At 42.0% G+C, this 26,414-nt stretch overlaps 1 protein-coding gene across 3 annotated transcripts in view; it reads right to left on the bottom strand.

Annotated features, from left to right (window-relative positions):
- Positions 1–26,414, bottom strand: part of B4GALNT1 (beta-1,4-N-acetyl-galactosaminyltransferase 1) — a 2,012,712-nt gene that overhangs the window by 1,587,201 nt on the left and 399,097 nt on the right. For all 3 annotated transcript variants that reach the window (XM_044083592.1, XM_044083594.1, XM_044083595.1), the window contains exon 2: positions 23,849–24,052. In XM_044083592.1, coding sequence (XP_043939527.1) covers positions 23,849–24,052 — 204 coding nt within the window. The remainder of the gene's footprint in view (positions 1–23,848; positions 24,053–26,414) is intronic.

The following is a 26,414-nucleotide window of genomic DNA, read 5'->3' as shown; positions in this document are numbered from 1 at the left end:
AAAAAGCAGAGGGGTAGGAGGGAGGGTAAACCTGACTGCAGTTGCATATCTATCGGACATCTACATTTATGGTAGGTACAAAACTGTACTATGTCCTTCAAGAATGCAACTGCAGTCCTGACATATGGGTTGAATACCATAGCCAAGCTGGGGGTGGTAGGATCTAAGAAAGGGATGGTGTAGCTAAAAGGCCCTGCAGGACTGCCGAAGCAAAGCCTGCTTGGGATCTGGAGTATAAAGGCAGGTTGTAGTGTTTGGTAAATGTATGCACGGAGCTCCATGTAGCAGCCTCTAGAATGCCCTTTGTAGCCACTCCTCTTAGAAAGGCTGTGGATGTGGCTATAGCTCTGGTGGAGTGTGGCCTAATATTGGCTGGCACACCTTTTCCATGGAAAGAGTAACAGAATCTGATGCAGTGTCCAATCCATTTTGAAATTGTTTGTTTGGAGATTGCCTTTCCTTGCACTCCAGCAGCATAGGCTGCAAATAGTTGGTCAGACTTCCTGGTGGTCTTTGTTCTGTCCAAGTAGTAGCGTAATGGTCTGTGTATGTCCAAAGTGTGCAGCAGCTTTTCCCCTTTATTTTGAGGATTGGGAAAGAAAGTAAGCAGGTGAATTGCTTGATTAAGAGACACCCTGGATATCACTTTTGGCATGAAGGATTGGTCCTTAGAGAGACTCTGTCCTGATGAAAAATGAGAAAGGGAGGTACTGCCATGAGGGCCTGTATCTCCGAGACTCTTCTAGCTGAGGTAACTGCCAACAGGAAAACCGTTTTCCAGGAGAGAAATTGCATTTCTGAAGATACTGCTGGTTCAAAAGGAGGAACAGTTAATTTTTCCAAGACGTAATTGAAGTCCCATGCAGGAACTGGTTGTTTTCTGGGAGGTTTGATATTCTTTATCCCTCTTAGAAACTGTCTTAGCAAGGGATGCGAGAACACAGGTGGGTCACAGTTGTATTTTGCTGAGATTGCTGAAGCGTGAATTTTAATGGAAGAATAGGAGAGGCCACTATGAAACATTTCTGCCAAGTATTCTAATATCTGTGGTGTGCTCACTACTGATGCATCCTGGCCCTTGTTGGCATTCCAGATGATGAATCTCTTCCACTTGGCCGAATAGGTTTTTCTGGTGGAAGGTCTGCGTGCTTCCAGCAAGATTTCTTGAACTTTTTCGGAGAGAGAGTTATGGGTCAAAGTCATGGAACCCTCCAAGCTGTCAGCTGCAAAGTTTGCAGGTTTTGATGAACAGTCCTGTAATTGTGCTGAGTTAGGAGCAGAGGCCCTTGAGGCAAGGGCCACGGTTTGGTGTGAGTTATGCTCAGTAGTAATGGATACCAGTGCTGCCTTGGCCAGTCTGGAGCTATCAAAATTCCTGTTGGTTGTTCTGCTTTGATTTTCAGTAACACCTTGGTCAGTAATGGTAAAGGAGGGAATGCATAAATTGTTAGGGAATTCCAGCTGAAGGAGAGAGCATCCGTTCTCCAGGCTAGAGGATGGTGCATCCTTGAGCAGAACTTCACCAGGTGATGATTGAGATGAGAAGCAAAGAGATCTATGTCCGGTCTTCCCCATGCACTTGTTATCTGTGAGAAACTGTGTGGATGCAGCATCCATTCGTGTGGATCCAAGAAATTTCTGCTCAACCTGTCCGCCAGAACATTGTCCTTGCCCGGTACAAACTGGGATTGCAAGTGGATGTTTAGTTTCAGGGCTTTTTCCCAAAGAGTCATTGTTAAGTCTGCAGAGGGGATACGAATGTGTGCCTCCTTGCTTGTTATATACCACATGACAGTGGTGTTGTCTGTCCTTATTACCAGATGACCTTGTAGAAGAGATTTTCCGAAGGCCTCTATTGCATGTATCACTGCCAACATCTCTTTTTGATTTATGTGCAGATGCATTTCCATGGGAGTCCATTGCCCTTGAATGCATCTGCCCTCCATGTGCTCCCCCCATCCATGATCTGAGGTGTCTGTTGTAATGGTTTGACTTGCTTGAGCTTTGTTGAAAGACATGCCTTCGTTTAAATGACTTGCTTGGGCCCACCACAAATATTCCCTTTGCAGGCATGGAATGAGTGGTATTACGTCTTCTAGGTTGTGGCTGTGTTGAGACCATAAGCTTTTTAGGTACCATTGTAGCTTTCTCATGTGTAGTCTTGCCAGAGGGATCAGAAGAATGCAAGATGCCATGAATCCCAGGGCCTGCAGGATTTTCCTTGCGATCAGCTGGGTGAGCTTTGCTAGGTTTTTGAAGTAATCTGGTAAATGTTCTTGTTTCTCCTCTGTGAGGAAAACCATTTGTGATTGTGTGTCCAGTTTTGCTCCTAGAAAAATAATCTGTTGGGATGGCAATAGTCTTGATTTTTGAATGTTGACTGTGTATCCCAAGGCCTGTAGCAATTGAATGACATAGTCCAAGTTTCTTATCAAGGTTTGTTTGCTGTCTGCTTGTATAAGGCAGTCGTCCAGATAAGGGTATATTTGAATCCCCTGGAGCCTGCAATGTGCAACTACTGATGCCAGGCATTTTGTGAATACTCTGGGCGCAGTAGATAAGCCAAACGGCAATGCTGAGAATTGATAATGCTCTGACCCTGCAAGAAATCTGAGGTATCTTCTGCAACTGTGTCTGATTGGGACATGCAGGTATGCCTCCTTGAGGTCCAGAGTAACCAGCCAAGATCCCTTGCCCAGCATGGGAAGGAGTTGCTGTAACGTCAGCATTTTGAATTTTGGCACAATGAGAAAAGTGTTTAGAGCGGACAAGTCCAATATAGGCCTCCATTGCTTTTCTTTTCTTGGAACAAGGAACAGTCTTGAATAGAATCCCTGGCCTTGTTCCTGAGGAGGAACCTTTTCTATTGCTTTTATTTGTAACAGCTTTGAAACTTGTATGAGAGCCTCTGCCCTTTGATTTTGTGGCAGGTTTGACATGCCTTGTCTTGTTGGTAAGGTATGGAAGTGGAACCTGTAACCTTTGTCTATTATGTCCAGAATCCATTTGTCCTTGGTTAAAATGTGCCAGTTCTTTGAGAATAAGGATAATTTTCCGCCTAGAGGTGCTTCTCTTTGAGCCCTGGTCAGCGGTGTGAAAGTCATGTCATTGTGATTGTCCCTGTGGTGCAGCTGAACTCCCTGCGCCACTTCTCTGATTTGGTGGTTGCCATTGGCGGCCCCTGTAGGAGCCTCGGTATTGCCCTCTACCATGAGCACGACTGTTTTTTCCCCTTTGAAACTTGTCAGTGTCTGGAAAGGACCAATTCTTCGAAGGCCAATTCCTGCTGAATCTAGGTGGCTGTACCTGGAGGAAATCCTTGACTGTCTGTACTGATTTTGCCTTTTCCTCAATAGACTTCAACACATCCTGTGCATTAGCACCAAAAAGCTTCTGTTTTTCCAGAGTTGCATCCAGGAGCTTTACTTTAACATGGTCTGGCAGTGGCTGTTCTTTCAGCCAAGCATGTCTACATATAACGGCCCCTGTCATAGCTGCCCTACATGAAGCTTCCAATGCATCATAACCACACTGAAGAAAATGATTGCTAACCTGCTGAGTGTTATGAACCAAATCCTGCAATGCCTTTTTATCTATAGGCTCAGAAGAGGCTAACTTTTTCTGCAAATCATCCATTAAGTAATCCTGGTACTGAAACATATGAAAAAGACAGTTAAGTGACCTCATGGCAAGGGTGGAAGAGGTATAGACTTTTTTGCCCCATCTCTCCAGGGACCTAGCTTCCCTGTCTGCAGGCAGAGGGTTTTTGTCCGAGGAAGTAGCCACTCCTTTGGGCCCCTGTGAAATAGTTTCTAGATCCACAGAGTGGGCCTTAAAGAGATGTTTATGAGTTTCAGGAACCCTGTAATATCTGTCTGGCTTGACAGGAGCAGGAGAGAGAGAATCAGGGGAAGCACTGGAGTCTGAGTATACATCATCTAGGACATCCAACACTGGAGGAATAGCTAAAGGTCTGTGCTGGGGTAGCTTAAGGAAGGTACGTAGCCTTTTCCGAGAGTCAGAAAATTCCTGACCCTGCCACTGAAAATGTTCTCTCATGGAGTGGAAAACTTCACCGAAAGAAATATCCTCTGGAGGAGAGGCAGAAGGAATTGATTCCTCAGCATCAGAGTCCTCATAGGCCTGGAAGGATTCTTCCTGGGTATCTGAGTGCTCTGAATCCCCAGAGGCTTCATCCGAAGAGAGGGTAACTGTCTACTCAGTTCTAGGCCTTTTATCTGCAGGCGGCTGAGAACCTCTGTCTGGATGCGGCTGAGAACCTCTGATAAGAGAGATTAGATCTGCAGCTAGAGTCATGATCTGTTTATCAGTAGAGGGGCCTTGGGAAATAGATTTAGGATGGGCCTTAGCCTGGCTGGCAGCCTTAGCACGTGTGAAGGCCTTGATGGACATGGAGACTGGAGGCCTAGCTGCCCCACGTGCAGGGGTAACTTTATCCACAGGTATGGTGTCAGGTAAATCTAGAGGTTCGGTTTCGGGAGGAAAATCAACAACCGGCACCGGGGAAATCTCCGGGACCGAAGTACGCGTTAAAGCGGTGTCGTCGGCCTGGAGCGGTTGAATTACCGCTTCCGAAGAGACCGATGCACTCGCAGAGGCCTTAGGCGTGGTATCGGTGGACGATGCGGGTCGAGGATATCGGTCCCGATCCTTGCGTTTTTTTGGTAATATGTGCTGTCGGTTGTTCCGACGGCATGATATAAGCGTAAGTATCATACCAAACAAAGTCCTATGCACGGGGGAATGCACGGTCCAAACCATGTAAACGAAAACAAAAGTAGACCAGCAAGAGCAGACACAGATGTGAAAAATAAATCAGTCCTTTATTGACAGACCGGTTTCAGCATAAACTGCCTTCTTCAGTGTAGGACAAACAGAAAATGCCCTGTTAACATGTGTAACATATACAAAATGTAAACCAATAGGCAGACAGAAATCATGAATATTCATGAAACAATGAAAATACGACATGCAACCAAAGCCTAAAGAGTTTCTTAATACAAAAGCAGAACTAATATTAAAAAATCTGTATAACACCCAAACTTATTCATAAGACCTAAATGTTGTGGAAAGCATAAGACATCCTGAAACTAAATGTATTCACAAATGGGGATTAATGTAAAAAACCAAAATGGTACCAAGGTGCTAGATAGGAAGGTGTAAACATATTTTCCTAAAAATATAATGCATAAGTCTTGTTCTAATAACCATAGTGTAGGGAGTGGTTGGTGGTCCTTGAATATATTCATCCTCGATTATTGTACTGTTTGTTAATTGGTGACCACAGTTTATATATTTTTTTCGGTGAGTGTGTGTTCTCTTGGATGATTTGGTTTAATGGATGGTTGAACTCCAACACTCTTCACTGATATTGATAATAATATAGCTGTGGTTTAAATTACATTCTTAATTTGGATGTCATATTCTTGGTTCCACATTTAAGCTCTTAATGTTAATTGGTAAGATCTTCAAACAATTTTCTGTTTGGTGTCAACTATAGCCTTTGTCTTTACACATTATACATACAGCTGTTGTACCATTTAATATTTCTTATTATTAAGATACTTTAAGTTACATCCCAATTTCTAAATCTAGGACATTAGACTATTATATTCTTATTAAAATTCCTCACAGTTTCTGATACTTGGTCATAAACAGTTTGATTGATGTTAACTAGTCTTTTTGTTTTTTTGGATTCACATCCATTGCTCGGTTCCACAGAATAAATGGTTAGATTATTCATTCATGGTAATCTACTGTTTTGTGTGTTGAATTTCATTTGCGTGGAATATCAATAACTGGAATGTACCAATTGACATTTGTTATTGCTAAACTTCTGGTCAGATGTACACTTCTGGTGTTTACTAGCCTAGTTTTTTTATATTGAATTTGATCAGTTTTTCAAATTTGTTTTTGAATTGCGGTGTGCTTCCTGTCCGTTCGTTTGGCTTTTGTGCCCTATATTGGGATTATAAGTTTGAATTTGGAATTCGGTCCATCTGAGGAATCTATCACTTTTTGGTACGCCTGGGGGTTTATAACAATAATTATTAATAATACCTGATATATTATTATTCTATTGTCCCTAGTAGTGTGGGTTTATCCCACTTTTATTCACAGCATGGACCTGAATAGCATTTTGTCCGGATTATGTGCTGATAGGCAGGATATAGGTGTTTTTGGGATCGACACCCCACCAAGCAATGATCCGGACTCTATTGAACAACCACTGACTGTGGATTGTGATACATTTTTTCATTCTCTTACCAAGGCATTTAAAACACTCAGATCCAATATTTGGCATCTAAAATTATTTAGAGCATATTCCACTCAGAAGATGGCCCCCAGGGGGACTTAGAATATGTCTCCAACCCTTAGTGTGGAGACCGGATGATAAGCTGAATCAGGACTGGAAAGAAGCATTACAGATGGGGTCCATGTCATTTGTGAATATATTATTACAATATTATGAAAGGACTGTTGATTTGAATATACAAGAAATTAAGACATTATGTTCGGATGTTAGCAAATTTGAATCTTCCTTGAAATATCAAGATAATATTAAAAAACTTGCACAAGACCTGACCGAACATGAGAAGATTATTAAGGAACGTAAAATTAAAAAATTTCACAGGGACTTTTCAGACTATCAAAGGGGCAGACCATTTGAGTTCAGTCGGTCTGTCAGATTTGCTGACACGAATCAAACTAGGTCAGGGCCCAGTCGTACCAAAAAGAGACCTTGATCCATTTTGAAAAATAGGGATAGTTCTTTTAATAGTACTTCAGGGGATGATTCCTCCCTTACGGATAGTGAGGGGGCGTCTGACAGGGGTTCACCAAACAGAAAGAAAAATAATAGAAATATCCCTTTAGAAGTGGCACAAGGCATCGGGGGGGCAGGAAGCACAGAAAAGAACCTCCGAATGTCTTCTTTCAGGGTCTACTGAACAATTTTCTGAGTTAGTCTCAGCTCAGGTACCTAACCAGAATGTACTGAATCTTTCCAGAACTTTGCTAACTGAGGAACAAACAGCCTTATTGAATAAGGGACTTAATTATATACCAGCTTTCTTCTCTCAAGAGTATCATATTATACAGGATTTGCAGGTTTTTTGTCGTAACCTTAATTTAAAATTGTTTTTTGCTGATGATAGTTCACAAGTATCAGATGAATTTAGGTTTGGTAGATCGTTGTTTCAACCACCTATGAATAAACATGTCTCCATTTTTATGGATTCTATATTGAGGGACCTCCATTTTGAGAACTATGGTCATACTATGTTACAAAACAATCTTACTTCAGGTGATAGGTTGGCATTGGATCAACTACGTAATAAGGATATAACAGTACTTTCAGCTGATAAGGGAGGTGCTGTGGTGGTTCTTAATACAGATGATTACATACAGGAGGGGTTGTTACAACTATCAGACAAAACCTGTTATATGCATATGTCTATAGATCCCACACCTCACTTCAAAGAAGAAATTGATTCTTTTCTAAAGCTTGCTTTGAGGAGGGGATTATTAATAAAAAAAAGTCTTTCATCTTTGACTGTTTCTGAACCTCATAAACAGATTTTATATCTTTTGCCAAAGATTCATAAATCACTTAATAAACCCCCTGGTAGACCTACTGTCTCTGGAATAGGATCACTTACGGAACCTTTATCGGCCTTTCTCACGAAATACCTCAAACCTTTGCTGAGTTTGATTAGGGCTAGGTTACAGGACACAACCCAATTCTTACAGATTATCCAGGATACCCAGTTAGAACCAGGATGGTATATGTGTACCTTAGACGTTAAGGCCTTATACACCAGTATTCCACATTGGGCAGGCCTACAATCTCTTCAATATTGGCTCAACAGGGCTAATTTGTATTCACCCGGGTTCAATACTTTACTAATTTGCTTGTCAGAACATGTACTCAATAAAAATGTGCTGTATTTTCAAGGCCAGTGTTATTGGCAATTGCAAGGTACAGCAATGGGGGCGTCTTTCGCTCCCATCTATGCTGACCTTTTCATGGCTTATTTTGAGGAGTACATGATTTATGATAACTCACACAACATTTATCAGGTTGAAATGGACATCTGGCGACGTTATCTGGATGACTGCTGGTTAGTGTGGCGTGCGGATTTGGGTTACTTACATGAATTTGTTGAATACCTTAATAGTAACATATGGGGACTGGAATTTTCATTGACATATGATCAGAATACGATCAATTTTTTGGATGTCACTGTCTCCAAAAACCAGGACCTCACACTATCCAGTAAGGTTTTCCGTAAGTACCCACAATATAACACCTTGTTACATGCTTCCAGCATGCACCCACGCCACACTATCAGGAGTATTCCTGTGTCACAATTCATGCGTATTAAGCGCCTTAGTTCTAAGGATGCTGAATATGAATCAGCCAGCATGGATTTATGTAATAGATTTGCCAGCAGGGGTTATGACAACAAAGATATTAACTTAGCCAGATGCAGTGTCAACCTAATTAACCGGGATGAGTTGTTGGAATATAAAATGGAGAAAAGTACTACATTGGGAACCCCAATACGATTCATCACTACCTATGGCAGAAATATCAATATGATAAGGAATACCATCAACAAACACTGGAATATCTTGCTTGCCAATGATCATTTGAGGTCACTTTTGGGGCAACAATGTCGTTTTGCTTACAAACGAGGCAAAACATTGGGTTCTTACTTATCTCATTACAAACACATAGGTAGTGGGGGGACTACCCATAAACAACTTACATTACATGGGGATGAGTTATTTGGTTCTTTTCCCTGTGGCCATTGTGTGTCATGTTCACTGATGAACAAATCTAAGGAATTTTCAAGTCGCAATACCTGCCAAATATATAACATCAAAACATTTGGTAACTGTGGTAGTGATTGGGTTGTGTACCTAGCAACCTGCTACTGCGGTGCGTTCTATGTGGGCCAAACTTCTGGGCCCCTTAGATCCAGAATGAATGAACATCGCAGTGATATTAAGAATCACAAATCTACTAGTGCTTTGTACCAACATACTCTCAAACATCCGCAGGCCAAATTTAGTTTTATGATTATTGATCGTATTACAGGCGATCGTAGTCATAAACAGGGTTGGCATGGTCTCTTGGATCATAAAGAGAAATACTGGATAATTACTTTAGGGGGTCTTTTCTCTAATGGTCTCAATGATCATCTGTAGTTGGTTGTTTATACCGGATCTTTCAACTTTTAAGATTGATGGATATTGTATGTCCAGTTTCATATTATGAATATCTGTAGTCCCTCAGTTTTGAAACATTGATATTGCATTTTATTCTGTGGATGTTCATCATTTATCATGACGAATATATTCGAGGTATGACAGTTTTGTGGATGTTTTCTTTAAATCACTTTTCATTATTATTATGATGAATAGTTTACCTGCAAATTGTATTTTTATATGACTCTTAACAGCTTATTACTGGTACTAGTTCAAATTTTGGTGCATTCTTTTTAGGAAAATATGTTTACACCTTCCTATCTAGCACCTTGGTACCATTTTGGTTTTTTACATTAATCCCCATTTGTGAATACATTTAGTTTCAGGATGTCTTATGCTTTCCACAACATTTAGGTCTTATGAATAAGTTTGGGTGTTATACATATTTTTTAATATTAGTTCTGCTTTTGTATTAAGAAACTCTTTAGGCTTTGGTTGCATTTCGTATTTTCATTGTTTCATGAATATTCATGATTTCTGTCTGCCTATTGGTTTATATTTTGTATATATTACACATGTTAACAGGGCACTTTCTGTTTGACCTACACTGAAGAACGCAGTTTATGCCGAAACTGGTCTGTCAATAAAGGACTGATTTATTTTTCACATTTGTGTCTGCTCTTGCTGGTCTACTTTTGTTTTCGTTCATAAGCGTAAGTATCGCCAAAAAAGTCTTCGGCAAATTCTGCCCGGCGCCTGAGTGTGCGCTTGTTAAAGCAAGCACAGGCAGCACAGGCCGAGACGTCGTGGTCTGGGCCCAGGCAGGGAAGGCAGTAAGAATGGAAGTCCTTATGAGGTATTTGTTTACCACAAGACAAACAATTATTAACTTTTTCAATTTTTTCTGACATCGGCTGAGGCAAGAAAAATGTTCCCCAACGGGGTACTTAGCTTTTAGATGACTTTGGTAACTGAAAACACAGGAGCTGACCGACCGGCACTTGCGAACTGCTTCTGCTTTGGGCACCGCGCAGCAAGAAAGACTGAGGAAGATGGCGTCGGCGGATGCCTTTATACCCCATCCGCTCTGACATCAGGGAGGAGGCGACATCAGCCGACGCCGGACCCATACTTTGGAATTCGGCCGACCGACCGAAGGGCTGCCTGAGGCAGGACAACCCATATGTCAGGACTGCAGTTGCATTCTTGAAGGACATCTGCAGTGGCAAAGCCAGCTCTAGTCTTAGAGTATAGAGGTAAGTGATAGTGTTTGGTGAAGGTGTGCAGTGAACTCCAAGTTGCAGCTTCCAAAATATCCTTGGTTGGCACCCCCCTGAGAAAGGCTGTTGATGTAGTTGTAGCCCTGGTGGAGTAGGACCTAATGCTAGCAGGTACCGGTTTCCCATGATGTGTGTAACAGAAACGTATACAATGTCCTATCCATTTTGAAATGGTCTGTTTTGAGATACCTTTTCCTTGTGTTCCTGCAGCATAGGATACAAAAAGCTGGTCAGATTTTCTGAAAGCCTTAGTTTCATACAAGTAGTAACATAATTGCCTGTGAATGTCCGAAGAGTGCAGGAGTCTTTCTCCTTTGTTCTGGGGGTTTGAGAAAAAGGTGGGTAAATGAATGGTTTGGTTTAGGGCCACACTGGATACTTTTCTGGATGTTTCTGCTTAGGTCATCTGCCAATGTGTTTTTCTTTCCTGGCAGGAATTGTGCTTGTAGTTGAACTTGGTAAAGTCAGTGCTGTGTTCCACAAGGTCATTGCTTGCCTGCATAGGGGGTAGGAGTGTGTGCCCCTTGGCTTGTTTATGTACCACATTACTGTAGTATTGTCCATCTTTATTAGTAGTTGTCCTGGATGTAAGAGGTCCTTGAAAGCTGTTATGGCATTCTGTACAGCTAGCATTTCTTTTTGATTGATGTGCAGATGCCTTTGACCTGTATCCCATTTGCCCTGAATGCACTGTCCTGCCATGTGTGCTCCCCAGGCATAATCCGATGCATCTGTTGTTATAGTTTGCCTGGCTGTGGGCAAGGTAAAAGGCTGACCCTTGCTGAGGTGGCATGCCTGTGCCCACCATAGAAACTCCTGCTGAAGGCAGGGAATGAGTGGTATCATTGTTACCAAGCTGTGGCTGTACTGTGTCCATACGCTCTTCAGGTACCATTGTAATTTCCTCATATGCAGTTTTGCAAATGGTATTAGGAGTATGCAAGATGCCATGAATCCCAAGGCCTGCAGAATTTTTCTTGCAGGGAGTTGGGTCTTTGTTGCCATTATTTTGAAGTACTGAGTCAGCTGTTGTTGCTTGTCTGGCGTGAAATAAGCCATCTGGGCTGTTGTATTCAAGCTGGCACCCAGGAATACTATGTTTTGTGAGGGCACTAGTTTTGATTTCTTTTCGTTTACTGTGTACCCTAGGCAACTTAGAAGGTATTTGACAAAAGCCAGATGTTGTAAAAGAATGTCCTTGCTTTCTGCCTGAACAAGGCAGTCGTCCAGGTATGGGTATATTTGAATTCCTCTTTGTCTGCAGTATGCAATTACCGGTGCCAGGCATTTTGTGAAGACCCTGGGCGCATTAGATAAGCCAAAGGGCAGTGCAGAGAATTGATAATGAGTTGAACCTGCAATGAAACGGAGGTATGTTCTGCAATTTTGTCCGACAGGGACATGCATGTATGCCTCCAGGTACCTGTTGAATGGCTCTCATGTCCATGAGAGCTGTAATTTGGTTTTGAGCCTCTGCCCATTGATTTGGTGGCAGGTTTGGCATTCCTTTTATCCTTGGCAAGGTGTGAAAGTGGAATCTGTATCCTTGTGAGACAATATTTAGGACCCATTTTTCTTTTGTGATGATGTGCCAGTTGTCTGCAAAAAGTGCTAATTTTCCTCCCAAGGGAGCTGCCAAGAGAGATTTGCTTGGCAGTCTGAGGGTTAAGTCATTGTGTTTGCCTTCTGTTAGCTTGGGGCCTGTCTTCTTCTCCTTTCTGGGTAGTGGCACCCCATTGGCGAGGTTTGTAAGGGACTTGTGACTGACCCCTGCCCCTTGGGCGTCTGTATTTGCCCCTCTGTGGTCTGTCAGATGCTGGAAAGGACCAGTTTTTTGTTGGCCAATTTCTGCTGAAACGAGGGGGTTGAACCTATAAAAAATCCTTGACCATCTGCACAGATTTTGCCTTATCCTCCATTTTCTTTAAAACCTCTTCAGCTTTTACACCAAATAAAACATTTTTTTTAATTTTTTTTTTATTTAACATTTGTTGACCGGGAATGTCTGACTAGGTTCCACAGAGCCTGTTTTCAGCAGAGGCCCGGGGAGAAATGCTCCAGATGCATGTCTTTGGACATCCTGCTGTAAAGGTGCATCCAATAACTTTGCTTTAACATGATCAGGCAGGGTTTGTTCTTTTAACCAAGCATGTCTACGTATGACAGACCCAGTGACTGCTGCTCTACAGGAAGCTTCCAATGAATCAAATCCGCATTGTAAGGTATGCTTGCCCACCTGTTCAGCTGCATGTAACAGATCCTGTATTTCCTTGAAATCAGGCTGCTCTGAATGTGTGCTCATTTTTTGTTTTAATTGAAACATTAGGAATTGCTGATATTTCAGCATGTGAAACTGGCAATTTAAGGCCCTCATAGCTAGAGTAGCTGAGGTGTATACCTTCTGTCCCCATCTATCTAGTGCTCTGGAATCCCTTTCAGAGGGTGCAGGATTTTTATCAATAGAGGCCTTAACCCCTTTGGGACCCTGGGAAATTGTTTCTGGGTCAGCAACAGGGCTTTTATATAGGAATTTGTGTGAGACAGGGACTCTGTAGTATCTGTCTGGTTTGGCTGGAGCAGGAGGTAGAGAGTCTGGGTTAAGACTAGATTCTAAGTAAACATCATCCACAATGTCTAGTACAGGAGGGATAGCAAGTGGTCTGTGCTGGGGTAGTAAAAGGAACTCTTGGAGCCTTTTCTTAGAAACAGAGTAATCCTGGTCTTCCCAATGGAAGTGTTCCCTTATGGTATGTAAAGTTTCCCCAAAGGTGTAATCTTCTGGAGGAGATGCTGAGGGAATAGACTCTTCAGCATCAGAATCTTCATAAGGGGAAAAGAGTATTCCTGTTCCTCAGAAGAATCTGAGGAAATTTGAAACCTGGTCAGAGGAAGCATAATCTTCCTTTTGTCAGGAGGGGGATGGGAACCCCTGATAAGGGTAATTAAATCTTCAGCCATCTTAAGCATCTGTTTCTTAGGCATGGGGCCTTGTACTGGAGACTGATGTACAGTCTTTTTTGTCTTTAATGGAGTTTTTAGCTTAGCATAAGATTTTATGGTGAGTGTAGTCAGTCTGAAGACACCTTCTGCAACCAAAGGCATTTCTACTGCACCGGAATCTCCTTCTGCTCTGGAGTCGGAAGGGCCTAAAGAAGAAGGCTGCGTCGGCCTAGTACTCTCCACTTGTGTATCAGAAGCCGTCTGGGGTTCTAAATCAGCGGTCATCAGGGGCAACGTAGGCGCCTCACTGAAAACCGGAGAACCGGTGACAGGCCCAGCAGAGGCCTCGGAGTCTGGTTTGGATCTAGGCTGCCTGTCTTTATCCTAGCGTTTTTTTATGCATGCCGGTCGTCGGTTGCTCCGACGGCATGGTATAATTAAATTTCCTACCAAAATAATGTCGGGCGAAATCAAACCGACGTTTTATAGTTCGTTTATTAAACCTAGCACAAAACCGACAACCTGTGACTTCGTGGTCTGGGCCTAGGCAAGGAATACAATAAGAATGAAAGTCCTTATGAGGTATCTGCTTCCCACAAGAAATGCAATTGTTAACTTTTTCTGACATTGGAGTGAGGCAAGAAAAGGTTCCCCAACAGGGTACTTAGCTTTATTGAAGACTTCGGTCTGAAATTCGATTTGAAAATCTCAGGAGTCGGCCGACTGGCACTTGCGAACTGCTTCTGCTTCGGGCACCACACGGCAAGAAAGACTGAAGAAAACGGCATCGGATGCCTCTTATATACCCCTGGCACACTGACTTCAGGGAGGAAGCGACAGCAACCGACGCCGGACCAAGACTTTGGAACTCTGGCCGACTGCAGGACCGCCTGACGGCAGGATAACCCAAGTGTGATGACTGCAGCAGTGTAACACGATCAACATCTTGTTTCTCTGGCGTCAGGTAAGCCATCTGGGAAGTTGTGTTCAAGCTTGCTCCCAGGAATACAATTTGTTGGCATGGTACTAGATTAGATTTCTTTTTGTTTATGGTGTACCCCAGCGAGGTTAGAAGTGTCTTTACAAATGCCAGATGTTTTAATAGCATGTCCTCGCTTTCTGTCTGAATTAGACAATCATCCAGGTATGGGTATATTTGAATGTTTCTCTGCCTGCAAAATGCAATGGCTGGAGCTAGACACTTTGTGAATGCCCTGAGTGCAGTAGATAAGCCAAAGAGAAGTGCAGAGAACTGATAGTGCATGGAGCCTGCTCTGAAGCGTAGGTATTTCCTGCAAGATTCCCTTAATGGAATGTGCAAGTAAGGTTCCTTTAAGTATAAGGTTGCCAAACAATCATCTTTGCCTAGCATAGGAAGCAGCTGTTGAAGTGTTAGCATTTTGAATTTTGGGATTGCCAAAAAGGTGTTTAGAAGAGAGAGGTCCAGGATAGGACGCCAGGAGCTGTCTTTTCTGCGTATCAGGAAAAGTCTTGAGTAAAAACCTTGTCTCCTTTCTTCTGCTGGGACAGGCTGAATAGCCCCGATACTTAGAAGAGAGAGAATCTGTTGTTGAGCCTCTGCCCACTGATATGGGTGTAGGTCTAGCAAGCCATTTGGGGTTGGTAAAGTGTGGAAGCGGAATCTGTATCCTTGGAATACTATACTTAAACCCCATTTGTCCTGGGTAATGAGTTCCCAGTTTTTTGCATGCAGGGCAATCTTTCCCCCTAAGGGAGCAGACTGTTGAGCAGGGCTTGGAAAGTTTAAGGTTAAGTCATTGTGACATTTTTCCATAGGGGGGTGACTTACTACTTCCAGCTTTGGAAGTGGGAGCCCCCCCACTGCTTAGGCCTGTGTATTCCTTGACATTGTAGCCTACGTGGTCTGCTGTTCCTGGGTTTGGACTGAGAAGGCCTGGAAGAGACTGAAAATGACCAATTCTTAGAAGGCCAATGCCTACTAAATCTGGGAGGCTGTATTTGCAGGCAGTCTTTAACAGTTTGCATAGATTTAGCTTTTTCCTCCATCTTTTTAAGGACTTCTTCAGCTTTGTTGCCAACAGGTGGTCTTGGTTTAAGGGAGCATCCACTAATTTAGCTTTAACATGATCTGGCAAGTTTTGCTCCTTAAGCCAAGCATGCCTTCTATGTGCAGACGCAGTGACAGCAGCCATGCCAAGATGCTTCTAAAGAGTCAAAACCACATTGCAAAGTATGTTTACCAACTTGTTCAGCAGAATGCATTAAATCTTGTAATTCTTTATGTTCAGCACAGTCAGGAATCAACATCATTTTCTATTTAAGTAGTCCCATAATATTCTGCTGATACTTTATATGAAACTGGCAGTTTAAGGCCCTAATGGCCAAAGTAGCAGAAGTGTATACCTTCTTACCCCATTTGTACAAGGCCCTGGAATCTCTATCAGAGGGGGTAGAGTTTTTGGCCGTGGTAGCCTTAATGCCTTTAGGTCTGTGAGAAATGGTCTCTGGGTCCGCAGTAGGATTCTTGAAGAGAAACTTGTGAGAGTCAGGTACTCTGTAATACCTGTCAGGTTTCCTGGGAGCTGGAGGTAAAGTGTCTGGGGCCAGGCTGGATTCCAAGAAGGCATCATCTGCAATGTCCAGGACAGGAGGGATAGCTAAAGGCCTGTGTTGAGGGAGGAGAAAGAATTCCCTAAGCCTCTTTTTGGAGTCAGAGTAATCCTGGCTTTACCAGCAGAAATGCTCCCTAAAAGTGTGCAAGATTTCACCAAAAGAAAAATCTTCTGGAGGGGAAGCAGAGGGAATGGAATCCTCTGCATCAGAATTCTCATAGGTAGATAAGGGCAAATCCCGGTAATCAGAATAAACAGAAATTTCAGAATCCAGATCAGAAGAATCAGAAGGAAAATCAGTTCTAGGTGTCTCAGAGGGCGAAAGCTGGCCTCCCCTAATTAAAGTAATAAGGTCTTCAGCCATTCTTATCATTAGTTTTTTAGACATATGGGCCTAACCATGTGGTTTGAAACTCGGTTTTCTAGGTGAGGGTCGAGTTTTAGGCCTTGAAGAAGAAGATGGCGTTGGACTGAAATGCAAGTCTGTAGGCCTGAATACACCCTCAGAAGCCAGTGCCTGCACAGCGGCTCCAGACCCATCCAAGGTAGAGACATCCATAGGTTTCATAGTCGAAGAAGCATCTCGCTGCATACCGGACTCCAAATGGGTCGCAGCAGAGGCCTGCGAATCTGAAGTGGCAGGTATCAGGGGCTGTGAAAGCACCACACTGAGTACTGGTGAACTGGCAACTAGCTTAGCGGAAGCGTCGTCTGCAGTTTTGGACCTCTGCAGTCTGTCTCTCTTTATTTTTACGCTTTTTTCGGAATATCGGTAGTCGGCTGGCTTACCGATGACATTTCCGGATAGTTAAACCGAGTACCAAAATAATTTGCTGCAAAAATAGACAGACAACAAATAGTTCGGGGGTTGAATAAAGCACAAAACTGACAGCAAGGCACGTCGTGGTCTGGGCCTAAGCAAGGAATGCAATACGAATGAAAATCTTTATGAGGTATATTTGCTTTCCACAGGTAAGACAATTGTTAACTTTTACTGACATCTGTTTAAGAGCAAAAAAAAGGATCCCCGACGGGGTACTTAGCTTTTTTGAAGACTTTGGTTCTGAAACTTGAGAACGAAAATTTCAGGAGTCGGCCGACCGACACTTGCAAAATGCTTCTGCTTCGGGCACTGTGCAGCAAGAGAGACTGATATAATGGCATTGGCTGCATGTTTTACACCCCTGATGACCTGACGTCATGGAAGAGGAGACAGCATTCGACGCAGGAATCCAAGACTCTGGTATTCAGGTTGGCTGAGGGCTATCTGCAGGCAGATAACCCAAATGTAATGACTGCAACAGTGAAACATGAAGAACATCAAGCAGTTTTCAATGTTAACAACTTCAGATCAACCTGAGCAGCAGTTTCAAAAGTGATAAGGTCAATTTCTCTAAAACATAGTTGAGATCTCATGAAGGAGGAATTTGCTTGCATGATGGCTCCCATAAGCAATACTTCTTCCATTAACTGTTTTATCAAAAGAAAAAAGAAAGAGGGGGATCCACTGGCAGAGAAGCAGAGATGGCCCCTAAATGCATCTTAATGGAAGCATAGGCTATGCCATCTTAAGGTAGAACAGAAATATTTCAAGACCAGAGGGTGTGAACCTTGAGGGACACACTGTTTCTACTTAAGTATCTCTTAGAAAACCTCATCCTTTTATAAACATAAGATTTTCTAGGAGCAGGTTTTCTGGCCTCCTTTTTCTAGTAGCAGGTTTTCTAGCCTCCTCTAACACCTGCTGCACATCCTCAAACAGTGTCAAGGATGAATCAACCAGGCTGTCAGTTGTAGTTGTTCATAACTGGAGTACACCAGTTGCCCCAAGACTGTGTGAGCAAATCCAAAGTATTAGGAAGTCTATGGTAATTGCTCTTGGCCAATATCATTAAAAGTGAGAACAAAGATTACCTGGCTCAACAGAGGGTCACCACAATGATCTTTGGCATTTCTTACTTGATCTTCAGAAGTATCTTGCAAATAGTTGAACGGATACAGGGACGTTTTACTCTGATGAGATGTATGATGCTTGAAGAGTCAGAGAATGCTGTAAATCACATCACTGCCAACCGGCACAGAGGGTTATGACTTTGTATCCCACTTGTTTGCTGAGATACCACATCAATGTGTTGTCCGTAATCACTAAAAGAGAACCCAGAGTCCACACGTGGTGGAGGATTTTCAAGGCATGGATCAGGAACATTTTTTTAATATTCCTGTGTTTCTGTGCATCCTTGAGCCCCTAAGTGGCTTGCACTTGCACTTCAATTGACATGGCTTCCCAAGTGAAGTCAAACAAATCTGTCAGGACAGACTGCTCCAGAAGAGGAGGGAAAAAGGGAAGCCCTGAATTGATACTCAGCTGTGCTCTCCACCACTGTAACTCTCAACTGATGAAAGATAGCACCAGTAACTGAAATTCCAGAGAATGTAGGTGCTGGGTCAACAATTCCAGATATGCCACTAAATATTCCACATGAAGAGCTAGGCCACTGCTATCATGAGATTCAAAGACACCATACATCATAGAATTTCTGGGAAATTCTCTTGCCAAGGTTAAGTTCCTCCTGGAGGATTTCTGAAAACACCATCTTGTAACGCAGGAGCTTGTCTTCAGGAAAAAAGACCATTCTCTTGTTGGAGCTGATAAAGCACCCCTGGAATAAGAGTCTTTACAAGGCTGTCTGGCATGACTCCCAAAAGTAAACTTATACCCTAGTTGGAAGAAGTAAGGGCAAGACCTTTTCTAACAATTCCAAACACTTAGTTACAGACTTTGCACAGATCAGCAAGTCGTCTGAGGAAAAGAATTGAATGCCAAAATCCTGCTAGTGAGCAATTACCAGATCAAAGCATTTGTTAAACACTCAAATTGCTGTGGATAGCCCAATGGGCAATGCATAGAACTGCAAATTCAACACATAAAAATCTCAGTTATCACCTGTAGTGATGAACAAAGGGCATAGGATGATACAACAGCCTTCAGGTACAGGGTCATCATCAAGCAGTGGTCCAGCAGGAGAGGAAGCAATGTCTGCATGGTGAGCATCTTGAACTTGGGGACACTGACAAAGAATTCGGACAGGACAGATCCAACCCAATCTCCATGATACTTCTCATTTGGGAGCCAGTAAGATTTTGGAATAAAAAAACATTCATTCTCTCCACAGGAGGGACTGTTTATATGACTCCTTAGTCCAGCATTTGCCAGAGTACAGGAGAAAATAACAATGTCTGGCCTGATGGATGAGGAGGAACTTCACAGGACAAAAGCAGATGTTCCATCCATTTCTAACCTCTGCCAATGAGCAGAACACCCACTGTTTGTAAATCACTGACAGCAAGGCTGTCTTGTTCAAAGCTAACTTTCGAGTTGTGGTACCAAGAGGGGAACTTAAGAATGACAGGTGCTACAACTCAGCAAAGTTGAAAGTTGGAAGCAGGACTATCCTTTTAGGGAAATGGACCCCTCTTGTTAGGCTTGGCAAAAATCTCATCCTGCCATTTCCTCTTGGTACTTTGGTTTATGTACTGCTGCGACTTCTAATAGATAGAACCGTGAAAATTATCTTGCTAATTGGAAGGAAACTTGGGAATAAATTGACACCCCCTGCATCAGTTTAACTTTGTCATCCCAATGTTTAGGGATCTGATTAGCTGCTGTACCAAACACACAATCAGAATCAAGTGAAGCATTCAAAATCTCATTTTTTTTTATTTATTAGAAAGGCTCTGGCTGAGTAACCAAGTATACCTTCCTATCACAAACAATGTCACCGCACTTCTAGAAACAGTGTCAGCCCCCTTAAAGGCACTTAAATTATATATAAAGACTTCAGAAATATTGGAAACAACATCCTTCCCATAAAACTTTTGCTCAGCAGGTAACTAGGCAGCAAACCCTTCTAAACTATACATACACCTCAACATAAACTTCCACATATACACTGGTAGTTACCACTTTAGAAACTACCCTGCTGGCCTGCACCAGCTTCTGTCCTTGAGATTTTAGCCAGTTACACAGAATTTCTGAAGGGACTGGATTTGGAGAAGACACAGTCTTTCTTGGGCAGAGAATCATTCAGCAGAGGAGAATTGCAAACTTACTTAAAATGATCTTTCAATCAAGTGATAAATGGAGGGAAGATGGCCACATCTGGGGCCTCGTCTACGAAAAGATCATATACCATGCTGATGTTGGGGGCAGCAGATGATTGCTTCTAAAAGACTACACTCCTAAAGTCAGTCAGAATATGGGAAAAAATCTGTTTGGGTTACAGAATCTGTTCATTTTCAGAGGAAATAGACTAAGACTCTTACTTCTGAAACCTCAGATTCCAGATCCCTTACAAAATAAGGATCCTAGGATGGCTAAATGGGGGTGAGTGTCACAGTTGGTCAAAACCCAGTTTTGCACCCCATAATCAATGGTATCATCACGAAGGGTTTCACATCTAGATCAAGAGAGGTAATCGTGCCCCTTTATTCATCCCTCATCAGGCCCATCATAGAATACAATGCCCCTTTTGGGATGTACCTTACCCGACACCTGCAGCAATTAGAAAGACCCAAAAAGTATCTCACCAAGAGGATCACGGGTCTCAAACAGATGCCATATGCTGCTCGGTTAATTAAACTCCAGCTCTACTCAGTTGCATACCACCTACTTCGAGGCGATCTATGCCTGACATACAAAGCTATGTCAAATCCAGAATTAATGGACATGCTCCACCTCAGTAAATCTAAATCCCTTAGAGCCACACGCTCGAGGGACTTGAACCTCAGCACAGAAATAAATAGAACTTGCTGGAGGGACAGGTTCATAACCCAGAGGCTCCCTTCACTCTGGAATAGAATTCTAGTTCATGTGAGGCAGAGCACCTCACTGAATCTCTTCAAGAAGAATCTCGATAAGTGGATGGAAGATCGTAGGTTTGTCCCAGGGATTACTCCCGTGTCACTATTAGACAGAGGCACAGTAAACTAAACCTTAAAAAGGGCACAGTATACTCAAATCAAGGGGTGGCGCAAGCCATACAGAATCGGGCTAGGCTTATAATTGCCCCAGGGCAGATAGCCTAGTATGAACCTATGAACCTATGAATAATGGAGCTAAACACAGCCACCAGCTCAGGTAAAACACAGTCAGAGACTGTTCCCCTGCAATGTGGTGGGCCATCTGTCTCTTTTATTCAAGTACTACACTTGTGGGAGAATCCCAGGAGGAGACATATCCAACACTAGCAACAGATTCTGCACTCCTGCCATCCCCTGCACAGAAAGAGTTTGGTTCTCCCATACCTGAACTAGGCAATGATACAACCTGGGAGGACGTGTCTGACCCTTGTGTCAAGCACAGTTGTGATACTAAAACCACACCAGGGGACCTAGGGTTAAAAAAGGTGACTGGTCCAATAGTCAGCCTGAAGCTAGGTTGCTTGGAATCACAAGTCATAGGCTGAGGCATATTTCTTGATTTAATTCTGTTTTTTAGGTGTACAAGAGGTAGACGGTGGTGGTGGTGATGGTGGGTGCACCATTTCCGAGTCCATCAAGTCAGGGAACAAGAAACTCACCATCTCAATATCAAATACTGGCTACACAGTCAGCCCAGTAAAAAAAAATGGACAGATCTCACTATTCTCCCTCTCAATAGCAATCTAAAAACCATTCTGCAGGGATACTATGGTGAACACTGCACTGAGAAAATGGCAGTTATTTTCAGCAACACAGTTCAAAGCACAAAATACATGCACAACAAAAGTATCCTAATTTTGCCAAAAAAAAAAAGAGCTAGTTTCAGTCAAAATGAATGGTGTAATCCTACTCAGTCACCTAAAATGATCATAACCCCAAAGAAAAAAATGCAGTATCAGTGAGTTTTCATGTCAAAACTTCCAAATGAAGGTTTTAATCAACAGGCCTTGCTATACTAGTCAAAGTAAAAACAAAAGCATATACAGAATTTCTAATCAGAAAAAAGTCAAAGCAGCAGAATACACTACTCAAACACTGAAAGAAATGGCAGAGGGAGGAAATAAAATCCCAAAAGGGTTTCTTATTTGAACTCGGTATCTATAAATTCCTGAGTTAGAAGCAGTCTTCTCAGAGCTCCTTCTCTTACTACGGCTCTAGAAAATTGAATGGGTCCTGCCTGTGTGTCTGAAAGGTAGTCCCTGTCCTTGCAGGTGATTGGTCTATCACACTCACAGACAGGCATGGGGAGGAGTTATGAACTCTGATAGACTGCCGAGATAGGATAGCAGGGCATTACTGCCCATATGGCAGTAAGGCAGTGTGTTGAGTATCTGAAGTTTTACCCAGATTGATAAATTCTATTTGTTTTTGTTTTTTTAATAATGTCTCAGATTTTACACAGAGGGCTCTAATCAACCTGCTACTCAGTCAGTGGCCACCTGTAAGTCCACTTATTTTATACTGTTCACATTCTAATGCTAAATCTCAGATTGTATTTAGTACTGTACAACAAAAAATATATATATACACAAACAGATATATCGATATACATATGGATCTAGGACTTTTGATCGAAAAATCAAAACTCCAAACCCATTATCACCAAACATACTTTACAGAAAGCGTTTTCACCGAAAAAGTGCTTACGGTAAAGTATGTTTAAAAAAGAAAACGCAGACACAACATTAATTAAACCTACTTCTATGCAGGGGGGCAAGCCCCCCTGCACCACACCCCCCCTACTTTAACATTTTCACTCCGAGGTCGCACTACAGTGGGAAAAAGGGAATTTTCCATTATCCGCACCGTAGTACGACCGGCACAACAAGCATACTTCTCCGAAAGTGCATTCGGGGATCTGTATGAGTGCATTCGGGGATCTGTATGGATCCCATTTATATATGTGTGTGTGTGTGTGTATGTATATATATATATATATATATATATATATATATATATATATATATATATATATATATATATATCAGGTCAAATCTGTGGTATTTCATGAATTTTGCAATCCTTAAGGACTTCTTTCCATAGAAGGTAAAGTAGAATAAACCCATTTCCAGTCATCACAATCAAAAGAAGGTATGTCAAAACCAGAAAAAATTATGAAAAATGCACAAACTTTAAAACACTAACATTCAAATTCTCCCTTAAAGTTGAACAACAATACACTTTGGAAAGTAATTACATAGAATACAACAAAATGAACCAAACACATCGGCATGATTGACCAAGTGCCACCAAAATGGCAAAAAAAAGTCTGTTTCAGGAAGCTGGTACCACATTTTTCTTCTAATTTACAGATGCTCAGGTATTTTTATTTCATATTCAGTTATATGTCAAGACAACATTTCCTCTCCTAACAAACTTTTCAGTAAAAGTGATATACCACGTAACTATCTTGTTTTCTGATTTCTACAGTTTAACAATCCATTTACTTGGCAGTTTGGCAAATATTACTTGGTTAGCTACAAAACTCCCATCACCTGTAACATTCCCCAAAAAAGGCTGATATCTTGCTAAACCATTTTGTTGAGCAGCTGGTGATAGAAGTCTAAGCATGTATAAATATAAATATGTATATTTAACATACTTCATAATAGATACATTATATTTTGCATGTGTACCCTCAACAAGCAGCACAGAATCTTAAGGCCAGCATGTGTTCAGGGCTTGAAGAGTTAATACTGTTCTAGACAAAACCAGAAATTTGCTGACACAGTAATATGACAGTAATAAAATACCCTAAATTCTACAGATGGAATGAAAGACTGGAGTTACAAAAAAAAAAAAAAAACAGTGACATACCCTGCTGCCTCCCCTTTCACTCTGAAATGTATATGTTCATAAGTTTTAGCTGCCCATAGTCTTTCATCCAGCAGGACTTCAGGGACACTGTTCATTCGATTACTGATATCCAGAGCGCTGTAGCGTTTTGGTGCCCAGATAAAAATACACAATGCTAATAAAAAAATACAGGCACACAACAGCTTCTTCTTGGCACGCCACATTCTGGGGAATAAAGAAAAGCAGTGTTAGCTAAACAGAACAAGAAGACAGAAATCATGCAGCAAATTATAAATGACTGTCAACTTTTCACATCCAAAGTAGAACAATACAGAAATTAAAAGGGAAATAAAACTCATCCATGTAACTTTCAAAGTATGCAACCACCAAAGTCTCAAACTCTTGAATTTCTAACAATAAAATTACCACAACACAAACACTGGGGAAATGCTTGAGAAATGTGCAATCCTCAAACAATGACAGTTTTAAAGAACTAGAAAATGGCAACAAATGGGATTTCAGAGGGAGGAGACAATACAGTTGTGTAAGTTAACTTACTGTAACGGTATATGTTCTAATAGGTCACTGTTGCAGTAGCCTAAGTTATTTGGATCCTACCCACTGCGACCTGCCAAGTATCAAATGAAAGGGCACCCTCCACAAACTTTATAAGAAGCTTGACAGGAGCTGCACACAAAAAAGACAGAGCACCAAAAGTTTAGAGATTTCTTGCCCAAGGAAGGCAGGCAACAGCCCTGAAAGGAAAATGCTAGGAAACGAAAGAAAAAGCCAACTCTATCACAAAATATATAAATCTACACCCTGGCAATACAAAAACAACACACAAAAAAGGAAGTTAAGGGAGGGGTGGCTACTGTAACAGTCATCTACTACAACATCTACTGTTACAGCAAGTTTACTTGCACAATTGTACAGTGTTCAACATTAGATCATTGCTGCTGTAGCCTACACTACTTGAGTAGATTAGCATAGCTTAGAAACTAAGAAGGGAGAAGGAAAATAAAAAAGTAAGAATCCAGGAGCCTGGGAGAATGGTCCCTGGAAAACCTGTTCGGGACCTAGAAAACAAATCTAGCTTGTAGTGCTTTGTAAAGTACATGCAGAGGACCAAGTTGCTGTCTCTAGAATACTTCTAGAATCCATACATTTCCAGAATGCCAAAGACAAAGGCAAAGCCTGGGTAGAATAGACCCTAGCCATGCCTGTAAGTGGCTTATTATGGCGAAAACAACAAAAAGCAACAGCATGAGACGACCATCTGGAAACTGTCAACTTTGAAACTGGCTGTTCGTTCCTCTTACACCTTAATAGAAGACCATTAACCCTGAAGGATTGCGTTTTGTCTGGGTAGTATCTGAGCTGCCTGCTGACATTCACAGTGTGTAGAAACTTTTCTCCCTTGTTCTCGGGGGTCAGGAAAAAAGACAAGGAGATTAATGAGACTGGTTCATGATAAACTCTGGGACATTTAGGCATAAAAGGATTACTTATAAAAAAACATCCTGCCCTTGTGAATAATGAGGTACGGCTGACTCACCAAAAGAGCTTGTAACTAGGATACTCTCATAGCAGAAGTCAGAGCAATGAGTAAAACAGCTCCCCATTGAAATGTTGACACTCAAAATGCCAACTATGACAAAAGACCAAAAACACAGAAGAGCTATTTCGAAAACCACTCTTCTCCTCTAAACTTCTTTTTGCAGGGGGCAAGCCTCCCTGCACCTCCCAATCTTATATATACCAAGTCCAAGATTGCCATACCTCGGAGAAAAGGTAATATTCTGAAAATTGGCATCTCGCAATTAGTATATGCAAGTCTGACCTTTTGGCCCTTCAGTCTTCATATTTCAGGACTCGCCCTAGCGGACCCCAACATTTAAAGCAGTTACTGTAAAGCAGCCTTCCATATTAAGAACCTGAAATCCACCTGAACAGACAGTTCAGAGTAAGCTTTTCAAGGACAAATTTAAGATTCCAAGAGGACCTGCCTGTTTTCTAACTGGGCATATGTGCAAAAACCCTTTTCGAAACTGTTTAACTTGAACACAGAAAGACAAGGGGATCCAAGTGCAGATAAGCAGAAAAGGCCAACAAATACACACTGACAGAGGAATAAGAAAGGCCAGGGGACATTAACTCACACAAATAAGAACCAGAGGCAGATGTGCTTGATGAGGGTCCTAGTTCTTGGACTGGCACCAACTAAAAAAACTTTTCTACTTAGACAAATAAGACTTCCTAATAGCAATTTTTTAAACCTCCCTTTAATATACATGTTGCACTTCACCAGAAAAAAAGGTATCTAAAAGGTATCAAAATTCTTTCATCCAGACAATCAACTGAAGAGTTTTCAGGATGGGGTATATCAAACAACTGCTGTCTTATAGAAGTAAATCTAGTCTGTGAGGAAGCTTGTAGTAGTTGCCCTTGGTCAGTTTGGAAAGAAGGGAGAATCACTGTTGCAGGGCCAAAAGGGAATCACCACCACAATCTTTCGGGAGTCATTCTGGATCTTTAGAAGAAACACAGATATCAGTGTAAAAAAGGGTGGAAAAGCACAAAGAAA

This window comes from Protopterus annectens, chromosome 9.part0 (genome assembly GCF_019279795.1).
Source record: "Protopterus annectens isolate FY-2018-M chromosome 9.part0, PAN1.0, whole genome shotgun sequence".
NCBI classification, from domain to species: Eukaryota; Metazoa; Chordata; order Ceratodontiformes; family Protopteridae; genus Protopterus; species Protopterus annectens.
Note: the sequence above shows the minus strand (reverse complement) of the source record. Positions and strands in the feature narration are given on the sequence as shown.